This window comes from Larimichthys crocea, chromosome XIII, assembly GCF_000972845.2.
Source record: "Larimichthys crocea isolate SSNF chromosome XIII, L_crocea_2.0, whole genome shotgun sequence".
Classification (NCBI taxonomy): Eukaryota; Metazoa; Chordata; class Actinopteri; family Sciaenidae; genus Larimichthys; species Larimichthys crocea.
In genome coordinates, this window is record NC_040023.1 from 27,591,375 (window position 1) to 27,607,384 (window position 16,010).

At 40.9% G+C, this 16,010-nt stretch overlaps 1 protein-coding gene across 1 annotated transcript; it reads left to right on the forward strand.

The window, feature by feature from the left end:
- Positions 1-8: 8 nt before the first annotated feature.
- LOC104936368 (sperm-associated antigen 1) lies at positions 9-14,705 on the forward strand. Its single transcript, XM_010752399.3, has 19 exons — positions 9-119; positions 313-460; positions 735-894; positions 990-1,112; positions 1,199-1,269; positions 1,481-1,593; positions 1,694-1,799; positions 2,001-2,131; positions 2,246-2,352; positions 3,218-3,353; positions 5,325-5,780; positions 7,799-7,898; positions 8,466-8,618; positions 9,271-9,428; positions 10,477-10,618; positions 11,492-11,618; positions 11,790-11,954; positions 12,665-12,988; positions 13,187-14,705. The coding sequence occupies exons 2-19, from the start codon at positions 315-317 to the stop codon at positions 13,313-13,315; spliced, it is 2,847 nt and encodes a 948-aa protein (XP_010750701.2). The 5' UTR covers positions 9-119; positions 313-314; the 3' UTR covers positions 13,316-14,705.
- Positions 14,706-16,010: the final 1,305 nt, after the last annotated feature.

Sequence of the window (16,010 nt, forward strand, 5' to 3'; positions counted from 1 at the left end):
AAATTTGGAGCCCACTGTTGACTGTGTGACGTGTTTCCGTTTTGGCGTCCCGCTTACTTCCGTGTGTGGTTACCGTAGTAACAGACTCCGCTTTGCAGCTAGGAGCCCAACAATAGCAGGTAAAGTTATTTCTTTAAAGTGTATTATTTTATTTTCCTCATATGAACATATAATTTATCACGTTCCTTTAGCGCTAACGCCATCTAAATTATCAATATCGTTAAGTTGGAGAGAGCTAGCAATAATTATATAGCTATCGTTAAGATCTTCATTGTTTGACATATTAACTGAGTAAACTGAAATTCTTTTTAGGCATGAGTGCAGATGCATTTTTCTCTCTTCAAAACCAGTCCACCACCGCTGACTACAGTGGGAAGGTCCCAGTGGAGCACCTGGACTATGATTACATAAAAAAATGCAAAGATGTCAAATACCTGGAGAAAATCTTAAAAGTACTGAGGTAGAAAAACACAAAACTGAGGTTGAGATGTGAAGATGTCTGATTGTGTATGTTCATCAAACCTTTTCTTCCATTCCTTCGTTAGTGAACTTTCCTCCACTAAGATATTTCTATCGTCATAAGAAAATGTATATGCACTATTGAATATAATTTGCATAACAACTGATTGCAAAATGATAACTGAGCACACCACAACTAGACTACACTACACTGGACTGAAAAGGTTAACCAGGAATTTCTGCTTTCAGAAAGTGATGTTTTACTCTGTGTACAGGTCTGGAGATGAGGGCATCTATCCTCATCTGATCAAGTTCTGTGAGAGTCACTTGGAAACCCTCGACCCTCGGAGCCGAGCTCTGAGGAAAGACAACCCTGTGGCCACCGCAGCCAGCCTCTCTAAAGACGAGTGGAGCCAAATTTTTGATGGGTTGAAGGTATGCTGCACATTGTTGTGTAATTTTTCCTGCCTTCTTATATGACCGTTTGTCTGAAAATGAGTCAGACGTATTAAATACTTTGTTTTTTACAGATGTGGCAAGAAGAAACTAAAAAGACTGAGACTTCACTAAAACAGCAGTCAATGTTTGATGATCCAGTGAAAGAAAATATGCCGCCTATAAGAGGTTCAAATTGCTCAGTTCCATTTAGTCAGGTAAAAATGATCTTCAACGATGTTTGTACCCATGTACAGTAATGTCCACACGGAAAATACTAAAATTAAGCCTTATGTTATCACAGACTTCAGTCCCAAAAGAAAAGAGGAATTCTTCAAAACACACTCTCCCACGTGATTATCGGGAATGGGACAAGTGAGTCATTTTGTCTCTACATTTGTCTATTATGTTCAGAAGAAAGAACACACTGTTACAGCAGCTGCAGGCACTGTACATAAAAGGTTTCACAGCATTTGCTAAGCTTCTTCTCATTACAGTGATCCATAGATCAAGGCTTGATGCTGTACTAGAGCATCATTTTGCACAATATTTTCATTCACACAAATATATTTCACTCTGTTTTCAGGTTTGATGTGGAAAAAGAATGCGAAAGAATCGACAGAAATGTGGTTGAAAATGATCCACCTGTCATTATAAACACAGGACACCCCAAAATCAAGACTAAAGTGGACACATCATGTAATGTTTTATGTATCCCATACTCTATTTAGTTGTCATTGTGCACACTTCAGTTGTGTGGGCATGTTTCTGATATGTGTGGTCTCTGCGACATATCCAGTGCTGACACAACAAGAGAAACTCCTTCTGGCAAATCGTGAAAAGGACAAAGGCAATGAAGCTTTCAGAGCAAACGATTATGAGGAGGCAGTTGCATACTATTCCAGGTCAGGCTCTTAAAACAACTCATTTATTATATATACACATTTTACATCTCTGAAGGGAATTCAATTATGTTGCCTGGCATTTAATTAGACTGCTGTCATTCATTGAACTCTCATTCCATGCCCATTTACAGTACCTCTAAGTGTTTATCCATTAACCTTGTTATAAATAAAAATCTATTTTATTTTGGTCTTCCATTACAGAAGCCTTTCCATTATACCAACTGTGGCTGCATACAACAACAGAGCCCAGGGAGAGATCAAGCTCAAGCAGTGGCACAGTGCCATGACAGACTGCCAGAGGGTACTCGAGCTGGAACCAGGGAATATGAAAGGTGATTACTTTTTGAACAGTAACAAGGAGTTAAAGGTGTTACAACAATGCACGTATATATATATATATATATATAATGTACTACATGTGATTTTTTTCTTTTTGTCTCCATCAGCCCTGCTACGTCGTGCTACTGTTTATCATCACATGGGTAACTTCCAAATGGCTGCTGAAGACCTGAGGATGGTGCTTAGGGAAGAGCCGCAGAATGCTGCAGCCACTGTAGGTGATAGAAGTACTGAGGCATTTGATGACATGCCAGTAGCCTTTTTTCCACTAGGTGTCAGTGTATTTGTCTGAGATCAGGCATAATGTATGTGTTGTAGAGAAATTGCTGAAGTCAAAGGACAATGGTGAGGTCAGGAGGGAAGAAAGTGTTCAGGACCCTCTGATGTCTTATACTGTATTATTTATTGATGCATGGCCAAGGAGAATTAGAGACACTTTCAAAGTACATCTGAAGTGCTTGAGTCGGTCTCACATTCTGACGAAGTGATGGTGGATAAACTTTAAACCAAAAGATCACACCCCAAATACTATACGCACCAGAATTAGTCAAAGAGAATGTCTTTACCCTTGGAGGTGTTAGTCAGTATATTCTAGTCTGTAGACACAGATGCCTGTTTACGCAGATTGGAACGTCAATGGCCAGCTATCTATTATAACTAGGAAGGCATCAATAGGTCTCTTCGACCCTGGCCACCACAGTGTTGAGATATGGTGGCACCCAGTCAAAGACAAACAATTAATACTGCCGTGGACCTCAAGGCCCACACGTGACCATGTGCAGCCTAAGGATAGAAAATTCCATAACGGTAAGGTATTGAACATAGAATGATGTGGCTTTTCCAGTTGTTCTGTGTTAGATGGATAGCCCACTAGGTATTATATTTAGTAGTCAGCCTGGGAACATTGTTTTTATGTCCTTTTTATGTATTATGTAGGTGAATAGGAAGAAAGATGTTTCTTTTACATTGACAAACAAATCATTCACTATAGCTCAGTTGTATGTGGAACTGAACTTAACAGACCTGGGTTGGGTTTCTGCGGGTGACACATTCTAATGTGTGAATTATTTGTTATTTAGCAACTTCTGTCTGAAACTGAGAAGAAGATGATGGAACGTCATCCAGAGAAGCAACGCAAAGGCAAAAAAATCCTCATTCAAGAAATAGAAGAGAAAGATGACCACAGCAACAATGAGACTAAAGCAGAACAGACTGGTGAGATTGTTGGAAAGCCTCCATAATCAATATTTATATCCATGATTTACAGACACAGAGGTTATAAACATGCCATTGACCATTTATAATTCCCTGAATCCATCCAAAAATCTATCTGTGATCAATTTAAGTGAAAGTAATGTTCTCTTACTGATATTTAACAGAACATGGACAGTTAATTAAATTGTCTTTTTAGAAGAAATATTTCAGCTTTTTAAATCAGCGTCAGTTATGTGTGCAGTTGTGTTGTATCCAGGCAGTGTATTAAGTACCAAGCCTTTATTCACCAATTAGATTCGATTAGATTCAACTTTATTGTCATTACACATGTATAAATACAAGGCAACGAAATGCAGTTTAGCATCTAATCAGAAGTGCAAATAGCAAAGTTCAATAGATACAGATAAATGCAGTATTTACGGTAGTGCAAGTAAGGTGTGTTTAACTATGTGCAGAGTATGTACAGATAAACAATGTGGGCAGTAGTTATGGGCAGATTATATACAAATAACTTATGGGAGCATAATGTACAGGTAGTGCAATTAATAAATTAACAGAGTTACAGATGTGGAGATACAGATGTGACTAAACTAATATTCAGATGTATTACAATACTGCACAAGAGGGCTAACTGTACAGTACAGATGTATTTTAGATGTATGTTTTTTGTTTTTTTTTAAACAGAGTATGAACAGCTGTGCAAGTCCAGGGGTGATCAGTTGTCACTACTGATACTACTTGAGGGTTCAAATGAATTACTAACAACCAAATAAACATCTAGATCTATAGCTCCATGGTGGGGTAAATCACTAAATTCTGTAGTTCTACAGTAGAGTCCGACCAATATATATTTTGGCATGGTCAATACTATCTGCAAAATAATTTATCACAGAAATGTTGGTGTGGATATACACTGCCAACCAATAATTTTTCTTTATAAACAGATACCAAATGACTGCAGAATCTGTCGGCAAGGGACCAAGATTTTGGTTTTGGTTGTAGTCTGAGTAGCAACCAATCGTGTTTGAGCAGACTTTGGATGCATTGCAGGTGAACAGTCTGTGACAAAAGAGGCGAACGCATTGGCCAAAAACAATCTCATAATCAGATAAGTGTTTATAGGAATGAGCCAAACATGTCTTTCTCGTCATTCTTGTTTATCAAGTTGCTAAGTGGACTGCAGAGGAAGTTGGATTTCCGTTTACTTGATATCTGCTGACCAAAACATTGGTCATTGCCCCAGAGGCTAAATCAGCGTTGCAGATGAGTTCTGTAATTGACTAGAGTAACTTACAGTAAACTGTAGTTCAGAAATGGAAAAGATATGTTGGAGGTAGATCAGAAACAGTGTCATCACTACATAGATTTTACACCAAAGAGAACTGTGTGTGGGCTGATAAACTCTCAAATCTCAGCTGTCAGCTTTAATTATTCAGTAATGGTTGCCCTAATTTACAAAGCTTAAAACTCAGAAAAAAAAAATTATAATTATAGATTTACATAATACTGTGTATATTCAGTATTTTATGAGGTCATCTGTATTTTTACACCATACTTCCCTGTATATCTGTGCTTTATTTAGTCTCCTTGGCCTCAGATCCACTCATCATTTATACAAAACATCTGATGCAACTTCAGCAACTGTGGCAATAGCAGCAGTGATTCTCATCACAGACCCCTCTGCCTGCCTGTGCTATAGATAGAGGAAACACCTCCTGTCCATCTGGGTAATGTGACTTACTATGTGCGTGTGTTAGCCGCCCTGCCCCCACCCAGCGCTTCTGTAATTCACTGTTGAGAGTGGCTGCTTCCTGGAACTCCCTCTTTGAAGTGGCTCTATGTCATGTGTGTCTAACCCTCCCCCACTGTGATGTAACCACTGACTCCTTCCTGTGGGTGTGTCCCCCACCTCCCCCCCTCTTCTCTCTCTGTGCCTCTCTGCCTCTCTCCCTCCCTCCCTCTCCCTTCCAGCTTGTCCGGTTGAACCTAGCCAGCCTGTGGGAGGGGAGGAGAGCTCAGCTGCTCCTGCCGAAAGGGGAGACATGGGTAACGCTCAAAAAAAGCCCCACGGCAGAGGGGATGGGGGTCCACACAGTGAGTTCAACAACTCCCACCACGGACACTGGAAGAGCAAAGGAGGCAGCTCTGACAAGTACAAAGTCACGCAGGAGTCCAAGGAAAAGGTAACCAATGGTACAAGCAAGAGGGGCTCGACAGCTTCAGTACAGGCTGATCAGAGCGGCAGCGGTAAGGGGACTTCGGTTGGAGGAAACGCAGGGGAAACTGTCAACCTTGATGCTCCATGTGGAGCCCTGCCCCCACCACTGGCCCGGCTAAAGAATGAAGGAAACCTGCTGTTTAAAAACGGACAGTTTGCTGATGCACTGGAGAAATACTCACAAGCCATTCAAGGCTGCACAGATTCAGGTAAGGTGGAAGAGTCCTCACAGTCCTGCTGTTCTTGTTATTATAGTCTGAGGTGGCTGCTGGTGGTTCACTCATGGAGTGTGTAAGGTTTTAGTAGATGTAGTTAATGTTTGAGCCTCCATGGCTGTAAACACATTACATTTACTTTAATATTGGTGCATTACAAACATGCTGTGACTTGTAACACATTGCTCATAGTTAAACTAACAGTCACACCCATATTTGAATAAATATCGCTTTAAGGGGTTTAACCCTCAATCCTCTGACAATGTTTCCTTAACTTAACTTTCCAATGCATTTGTAAATCAAAGGTCATGACCTTGCAGTTACACAGCTAGCACGTTCATTTATTTTCTGTTGCTTTATTACAGTGCAGGACATAACAACAATAAAATGCCAAAAAAAATATATTTTCCAGAAAAAATCACACCTAAACAACACAAATGGTCTCTCCCAGAAGCAGTCTGCATTAGTGTACATGCTGTCTAGAAACAACAACAAATATTTGAATATCCAGGGAATAAAATGTTGGGCTGTTCGTTGGTGTATTTAGTGACTTTGTTCTTATAGCAATGCGTCACAATGTGGCTGCTGTGGTGTACATGGACAGTGCTTCTGTGTTAGCCTCAGCCAGGCACTAAGCCTCTCATCTCAGGTCTGTCCTGGTCACATGACTGCTAACCACTCACTGTGAAATTGAGTCCATAAGACTGCAGCTATAATTCTCACAGAGAGGGAGTAAGTGAGCGATTGATGGAGAAAGAAACTGCTGTGGGTCAGGCCTGTCCACAATCAAACATACTCTCTCTTTCAGCCATGATGTACACACTAGCCTCTGTGCTACTGCATGTGAAAGTGAAAACACATCACCATCATTCAAGGCCCATCATCTGACTGGTGAAGGGAAGTCTACATGTAATGCAGACAGACTGCAGCTGAGAACAGACATGAGGATACTTTACTTTGAACCCGTTCACACCACTGTGGTCTGTCAAAAAGCGACATTTTCAAAACCAAACTCATAATATTGACATTCAAACTGTCTTACAGTCGTGTTTGGATCAGTATATAGATGCCCTAGTTTACACTTCTAACATAATGTAAATGCTCATTAAGTTTGAGCAGTTGCTGAGGCATCGTCATCACTGTCTCACTGTGTCATCATCCATAATCTGATTTCATCTGATGAGGTGGTACACTAAGATGACTGTATTTAGTGTTGCTCTGTCTGTTGTATAGCCCTAGCTGATTCACCTGTGTCAGTGATAATGATGGTGGAAACAGAGTGCAAGACCCGTTAGGCAAGCAGAGAGAAAAACAGAAACACTCTGTGCACTGAGTGAGAAACTTTCAGGAGAAAATGTTCTAAATATGGAGCGATGAGCTTTTCCTTGGTCGTCATCTGCCTTGTGTATTTCAGCTTGTCAGCTCTGAAGACTCATAGTGCTGCCCCTGTTCAATAGCAGGATGTATCAGTGGAAGAAAAGCTAGGCCTGCTGCCTGTTTAAGGTAGCAACAAAGAGTTTACAGGACTTTGGTTTAACCTGTGTGGAGTCCAGAATCAAATTCTGTTAAAAACATGCAAGTAATTTAAACTGGTTGACTGGTGAACACATGAATACATAGAAATGTTGCATGTGTGACTGCAGCTTTAAAAGAACCTTGCATCTTGCCTTGTGGTGCTACAAAAAGAAGTTTTCTAATTAGTTGTTACTGGAATCATTGCAACACATATACAGCTTCAAATGTGGCAAGATATTGGCAATATAAGAGACACTTTAGTACTTTATTAAATAAAGTCTTCTAGCAAGAAGAGTACTTTCAGTACTCTTCTAGTAATCTCTGAACATTATAAATGATTCATAACACATACATACTTGCCCTTGATAAAGCCACACCTAAGCCAGGCATGTTTGCCTCTTTTACAGATTGTTCTGTCTAACAGTTTATGAGTTGTGTTTCCTAATTATTATTCATACTGTATGTTGTATTTGTGACATTTGTCTCTTTTTGTGCAGGGATTGATAGCCCAGAGGATGTATGTATTCTGTACTCTAACAGAGCAGCTTGCTACCTGAAAGATGGCAACAGTCAAGACTGCATACAGGACTGCACAAAGTGAGTCAATTTAGTGACCTTGTTAACACTGTGTGTATAAGCAGGCGGTGAGTAAGTAATGTTGGTTGTGGGTGTCAACCCAAACTTCACAATTCACACTTGGTCTTACCTCAAGAATTGAACACAACTTTCCAATTTTTAGTAGACAGCCTACAGCATACCTCAGTAGCAGATCACTATTGTTTTATGAAGGGATTTGCACTGGGGTGTGCTGCAAGGAATTTCCATTAATCTCTTTAAAAATGGTTTTAAAAGCAGAAAACTCAGGGTAACTCCCATGTGAGAGACTTTAAATGCATGGTATGTTTGCTGAAGATTCAACTTGTAGAACAAACAAGAGAGTAAGTTTGCACGACAGTTTATTTACACATACAAACTAGTACACCTCATGCATGCAGTACTATAAACTTACACAGCAAGACAAAGAGTACATCCACTTTGAAATCTGTCTCATATATTTAGATTCCAGTTCCAGACGGACAGTACTGTCAGAGAGTGGCATCAATAGCAGAGGCAACAGACTTGATCCTTTGCTCCTGTCTCATCACATCTATTTATACTAACCAGAGCCCTGGAGCTGCAGCCATTCTCCCTCAAGCCCCTCCTGCGCCGGGCCATGGCTTATGAGTCCCTGGAGCGCTACCGCAAGGCCTACGTGGATTATAAGACTGTCCTGCAGATAGACATCAGTGTGCAGGCAGCACACGACAGCGTCAACAGGTATTGGCCTTCTCACTTCAGAGAAGAGAAGCAGCAGAACACATGGAGGTGCAATGAAACACAGACTTAATGAGTTTTAACATCCATATTTACATTTTTGAATGGTCTGATTGGCATCACAAAGACATCTTACAGTGCCCACAGCAGCTATTCTAGTAAATGTTACTACCATTTTACTAAAGATAAGGAGATTTGATTGCTCCATCTGCCTTGTATAATGTTATTTATATACTTAAAACTAAAATTAGCATTGTAACATAATCAGAAGATTAATTAAAACAAATCAAATGAACAAGCACACAAAGTCTAATTAGTGGATTTAGCTGGTGTTCAAAAGCAGCTCCAGCTTGAGGCTAATTATGGCTCTCAGAGTGCATGTCCTCTCTCTGTTACGTAATGGGAAAATTCACCTGGGTGCGTTTAGGAGTACCAAAGGGTCATAGCTTTAGTGCTGCATGAACAGTATAGATACAAAAATGAACAATGATACGCACCCATAATAAACACTCAGCAAATAGGTGCTAATTGCAAACACTTTTTTTATATCAACCTTTTGAATATCTGGTTTATCTGGACAGCTTGAAAACCGCTTGATAAAGTGTGTCCATGTGTAACATCCATGCACTGACTGATTGATTGCGTCCTTCTCCAGGATCACCCGGGTGCTGATCGAGCAGGACGGCACGGAGTGGAGAGAGAAACTTCCGGACATTCCCCTGGTGCCTCTGTCAGCTCAGCAGCACCGCAGAGAGCAGCCACCCAGCGCAGAGGTCCTACAGGCTCGAGCAGAGAAGGCAGCCAGGGATGCAGGTCTGTTTTGATAAAGCCATAACTATGACTGTTAAAGCTTGTCACACAATACACAGGATTACATTTAAGTGGTGTAAACATGTAAAATGATATGACCATAAATGCTGATGATAAATATCAGGTAGTATCACAGTTTATTACCCAGCTCTCTTAAATACCAATTGATTGGTTTGTTGTTTCTGAATAGCAGACTGTTGCTATGAAATTCGGATCATAGACCAATATCATATATCAATGATTGATTCCTTTAGTAACACTGAAGGAACACCTTGGTGTGTAATAAGCAGGATAATGTACAGCAAGTGGGTCATTGTTGTGAAATAAACCCTGAGAGAGTGATGCAGGCATTAGGTGTGCAACAATAATCGACTCACTTAGCACCCACAGGCACAATTTAATCTTCACTAAGTGCTTTAGCTTTAGTACATTTAGCTAAAAATACTTTCATACTTAGGTAACATTTTCAGAACAGGACTCCTCCTTAACTAATAGAGTATTTTTTAACATCTAACAGCTACGTTTACTCAACTAACAGATCTGAATTCCTGACATGGAGGAATAGAAGACAATAGACTCAGCTCATTCTTGTTTCTTAGTCACTCCGCACTAAGAAAGGAGAAAGATGTTAAGGGCCTAAATTTTATATAAGTGGACGTGTCACCTCTGTTCACTGACCAAGCAGTTTCTCCTCTCTCCCGGGCTGTGCTACAGCTGTTATTTTTAAACCCTAATGAAAGAATAGACCTGCTGGCACAGTTTTTCCTCCCAGAAGACACTTTGCAGCAGATTGATTAGCCCTTAGTCCACGCTGTGACTGATTGCTGACTTAACTCTCATGCCTCACATCTAGCAAGCACAGCATTCGTTCCAAGGGTTTAAACCCTCAAGGTGTAATGCACAGAAGACTAGCGTAGTTCCTTGTGTTAGGTTTCCTTAGAAACTAATGAGAGGTTGATTAAAATGTGTTGCAAGTGTCATTGTGAAGTCATTACCTCAACATGCTCTTTGCATGAATAAGCAATAATCAACACTTTACCTTGTCTTCCAGAAAGGAAAGCAGAAGTTCGTTTTGCAAGTTTGAAGCAAGAAGGGAACGATTTTGTGAAGAAGGGCCAATACCAGGATGCACTGGGGAAGTACAGTGAATGCCTTAAGCTAAAACCAGAAGAGTGTCCTATCTACACCAACAGGTTAGAGGCTCAGTCTCACCTCAGCATAAACAAACACACAGCTGCTCTCTTTTCATTCCTCACTACTACTCGGTACTTTTCATACTTTATTTCCAGTCAGACATGTATTTATTCCTATGGATGAATTAAAACAGACTGATAATTTATACCCAGCTGTCATCTGTCAGGCAGTGTGTGCATTCAGCTCTGTAGCCACGACCAAACCATTCGTCAGTCACTGGTTGTAAATGAGTGTGTATTGTTGGTAAGCTGGAACAGGCTCAGGAAACAGCTGCCTGCCTCAGCACTGCTTATCACAACTCTGCGTATAGCCACTACCATATTATCTTAGATCTAAAAAGAAATACAGCAAGCATAGCGCATGCAGCAGGCAGGTCTGACTTCATTCTCTGTATGCCCCCCTCCTTTCTTCTTCACAATGCTAGCTAGATTGATGATCACGTCACGGAGGAAACTGTGATACTGACGTAAAAAATGCCCCATTGTGTTTTCATGTTTGCGTGTGTATGTTGAGCTCCGCTGCGGAAAAGAGCGTGTATGTACAGCCACACCAGAGCAAACATACAAACTTGCTGCTGCCACACAGCTGTTGGGACGCATTTAACGAAAAACACAGACAACACCTTTGTGCAATAAACGTGTTTAATAAAAAGTGTTTAAACAGCAGACGTAAAATCTGTTTCGTATCTTATCCATGTCGTATGGAAATGATGAAATGAATGAGGAAATGAATCTATTTCATGCTTTCAACCATTTTTGTCAAGTCTGATTCACTGTGGATGAGTCACAAACTCATGATACATATACGATCACTGCTGGTGATAAAAATAAATATCACAAGTGACGTTTGTGTATCTGTGTGTGTGTTTGCAGAGCCCTGTGCTACTTGAAGGTGGAGAGGTTTAGTGAGGCCAAGCAGGACTGTGATGCAGCACTGAAACTGGAGCCAACCAATAAGAAGGCCTTCTACAGACGAGCCCTGGCCAATAAAGGCCTCAAGGTATAGAGCGCTGACTATTAATGCCACGAGGGAATGTGTTCATTTAAAAGGCTGTAAAAAAAAAAAAGACCTCAAATAGTGTGTGAATCATTTCATTTCTCAGACCCACCTAAAATATCTGAATTCTGTAAAATGTGTCTGAAAGTTGTGATGTGTCGACCTCTCCACCAGGACTACCTGGCGTGCAGCTCTGACCTGCAGGAGGTACTGCAGCTGGATCCTAATGTGCAGGAGGCTGAGAAGGAGCTGGAGGAGGTCACAGTGCTGCTCAGACAGAGTCTGGTCAATGCCAACGCTCCTGCAGCCAAACCCAGGAAGACTGTCCCCATCACAGAGGTACATACTACAGACAGGCATTTGAATTAATTTTCATATTTAACTATTTGCATTGAACTAAAATACATTATTGTAAGAATAGGATGCAACATGATCACCTAAGGTTAATTAGCATCTATCCACCCAGCATCAAATGGCAGACAATCTGGTGACAAAACATCTAGCATCTAGTGCTAATTATTTTCCCGTCTGCTCCTCAGGTGTCCAGAAAACTGACTTCAGTTCAAACAAATGTAGCTCTGTGTTTGATGAATGTGTGTTTTGGATCAGAATGCATTTTGGGGGGTTTCAGCTGTATCCACAGGAATCTTTGATCAGATACCCTAATTTAATACAATGTGGTGTCTCATCTTTTGTTCTGACTAATCAACCCAAGCCATGGAAGTGCTCCCAGACACCTAACAATGTCCATGCACAAAAATACAGCATCAACTTCAACTCTGCTACTCTGTGCTGTTCTGCTATTTCTGAGGTAGCACGCTCAAAAAGAGAAGGACCAGGCTCAGTACCTCCAAATCCAAATGATTTATTCAAAGCCTGGTTAATTCTAAGGAGTACTGAAAGACTTGACAGAGTGTGCTCTGGGCTTACTTTTTTCTTTCTGTTAAAGTCAGTGTACCAGAGTTTAAAGCCTCTTCAACAAACCCTCTCTCATGTCTTTACTCTGTAAATCCACTTTCATCACCTCTGTTCATCTTTTATCTTCTCAGGTTGAGGGTGAAGAGGAAACGGCAGCCGTCCCTAACTCAGACAGCAGCGGCAGGGGAGAGGACGTCTCCATCAACCTCCAGCCGGCCGGCACCTACGAGTTCGGTCAGGCTCTCAACGCAGCTCGCTGCAGCGGAAACATGGCGGCTTGCGCTGAGCTGCTGGCCTCCACAAAACCGGAGATGCTCCCCCAGCTCCTGAGCACACAGCTGGATGGACACAGCATCAGTGTCATTATGCAGGCGTTGGACTCACACCTCCTGGAGAAAGACCCCAACCTGGTGTACCAACACCTCAACCATCTGCACACTGCTGACAGGTTCTCGGTAAGAAGCTGTTTAGAGAAGGTTCTGTAATTTACAGGCTGAAAAGATATGTCAAGGAAAAATGAAGCTCATTTGTAAGTCACATAACTCCGTACAGAGCGCACTTTTAATTTGCTATCACATCTAATAAATCATCTATCTACTTTGTCCCCAGTGGCTGAAGGTTTGGTGATAAATGATGATATGCTGTTTTTGCAGGTTGTACTGATGCTGCTGGAGAAGGACGAGCGTCGCCACATGACTCAGCTGTTTGAGCATCTGTCGGCTGTGGAGAGCATGGAGTTCACTAGGAATGATGTTCAGAATCTGGCCAACAAATACATCTGACCCTCCTCTCCCCCCCTTTGCTCTCTGCTGCATGAGCTGCTGCACCACTACAACTCTTGGATCTATGCAAAACACTGCACAAGAAACTGAGTACACAAACAGACAGGAAGTTGCAGAATGTGCCCCAGAGCAACACAATGGAACTGAGTCGCATTTACTCCACTGCTGTAAACGATCTGTATCTCACTGTATGTTTGAGTGACAGTATAATGAATATATTTTTCTCTCCAGAACATTTTGCTATGCAGATTTACTTTTGTACCACCACTAACCATTTGCATTGTAAAACGGGCAGGCAGTTCCATACTTTGGACCTTTTGATGTATTGATAAACAGGGTCCAATGTACACTGTTACACAAGGCTACAGGCAGGTTTGCTCAGGACAGAGCTAAGCTTCAGTTGTCCAGGTCCTTGAACACTGTCAGTCTTTTGATATCAGTCATTTGATAAATGAGCTTCTGTTCGAAACCAGCTGAGATCAGAATGAATATTACCTAAAAAGGAACATGTGAGGTCATTTGCTGCTGAGCTAATTAAACTGTTCCTCCTAAATTAACAGTTTTATTATGACCATATGTACTGTATTATCTCTTTGGAAGAGGTTTGCATGATATCTTATTGCTGTTCGTTGCAGTATGATGACAGTATCTGTTGAACTGATATCTACTGACTGATGTTTTAGGAGAAAATACAATTTGTAACCATACATGACTCAGATGCTCTTTTTATTATTCAGCTATGCAATTTTAACAGATTAGCACATCTGAGTTCTAAAATCACTCTTAACAGGCCGGTGTCTTTTCCATAAGTCACCCAACCTATTTGTTTTCCAAATTAGCCTGCCAGCCGATGTGTACTCGCACACTGGAGAGAAGCAGCATCTTTGAGATGTGTGCCTTGGATTTCAGACTAGGGCTCGACTTACATTTTGGTGAGTGTGCAGATACTCCTAAAGAGGGAGTGTATTTATGTCATTCCGTAGTTTTATCAACAATAAATGGTTTGGATTTATTCAGAAATCATATATATATATATATCCACTTAGCTACATGCACATAATGTTGTTTATTTGCTAATTTAAAAACCTGTCATTGTTGAGTGTTTACGTATTGAAAATATTCCATTCTTCCAAAAAATCGTAGACTGCCTGAATCCAAACCATTCTGTGTTTTCAAGTGTTTTATCAGCTCTACATGAATGTACCAAATTTAGTTCAAGTTGGGGGGCAAGAGGCAATAATTTCACAGTTCCTCTTCACTGTGGTTTTAATATTGTTTCAGTAGAGATGTACAATATTCACAGAGGGCTCTTCAAAAACCTGAAAAAATGTAAAGGTTTTCTTCTCTGTGCTAAGATGAAATGAAATAGTTAAATAAAATAAAAATGGAATACCCTTATTTACAGTACTTGCATTAGACACAGAAGACGGGATGACAACATTTCATATTTTTTTTATTTTTCTGATATGCATTTACACGCATATAGTAAAGCAAATTACCAAACACATATACAAATACCTTATGCCATTCTGCACAAATTACAAATTATATCTGGCACTAGTGTTCAAATTAGGATCAAGAAACTGGAGTTTTGGTGAAGAATGAGAAACAGAACCAGAGGAGGAAGAACAAAACAACATTTTGTTTTAATGTGGGGGTAGACTGCAGCATGTAGCCTTACTCTGCTGAACCGAACTGAGTGTTCATTCATTAACAGACCTGGGTCAAAATACCATTCAAGATGCTTTTACCTACCTGGTAGAGGTTCACCTGAGCCGGCTCAGTGGCCTCAATAAAGCTGACCACTGAGCAGTAAAGACAGGCGGTGCAAACACTCTGAAATAAAGTGTTGAAAACAGAATTTGACTTCAGGTCTGCTCAGCAGCACCAATTGGCGATACGAACTGGAACCGTGGAACAAAAATCAACGGGGACGGTAACCAAGAACAAACCTATGTATCCCTATTCACCTGTGTGCATCGCAGAACATCAATGTAATAAGAAATACAAGTAACAGTGCAGGTGCCTCAGGCCGTTCTGGGGCCTCAAGTTATTTGCGTAGCATTTGTGAAGCATGTACAAAACAGCAGTCTGTATGTCTGTATAATCCTGGGTCTCGTCTTCATTCATCCCCACGGTGTAAAAAGGATGCACCATACTGTGTCTACAGGTGACAAGTCAAAGGTATAAGATTTAACAAGAGCCTGAGTGCTGTCTTTGGTAGGCAATTGAGAAGTCTTCATTTACCAATGTCTACCACAGTATGTTCTTTGTGTGTGTGTGTGTGTGTGTGTGTGTGTGTGTGTGTGNTGTGTGTGTGTGTGTGTGTGTGTGTGTGTGTGTGAGAGAGAGAATGAGCATCCCTCCTACACAGACAGACATCCTGCAAACTATAATGAGTTGTTGTTGTGTAGTCTTGAAGACACAGTGGAGAGAGAGAGAGACAAACAGAGAACACAAACAGCTTCTTGAAGGCACCATGAGTTAACAAAGAAAGATATCAAAGCTCTCTCTTACTCAGTGAGGCGAGACCATCAGCCTGAATAAATCACCTTTGAACAGGACGAAAACATTTTCTCGATACAATTTCACAGAATTGACCAACCCATTGGTTTATGTTAATATAATGACTTTCAGCATTATCTCGGCAACCGTGGCCTTCCAGAGACCTTTCTCAAATCAAAACAAGCCTCAA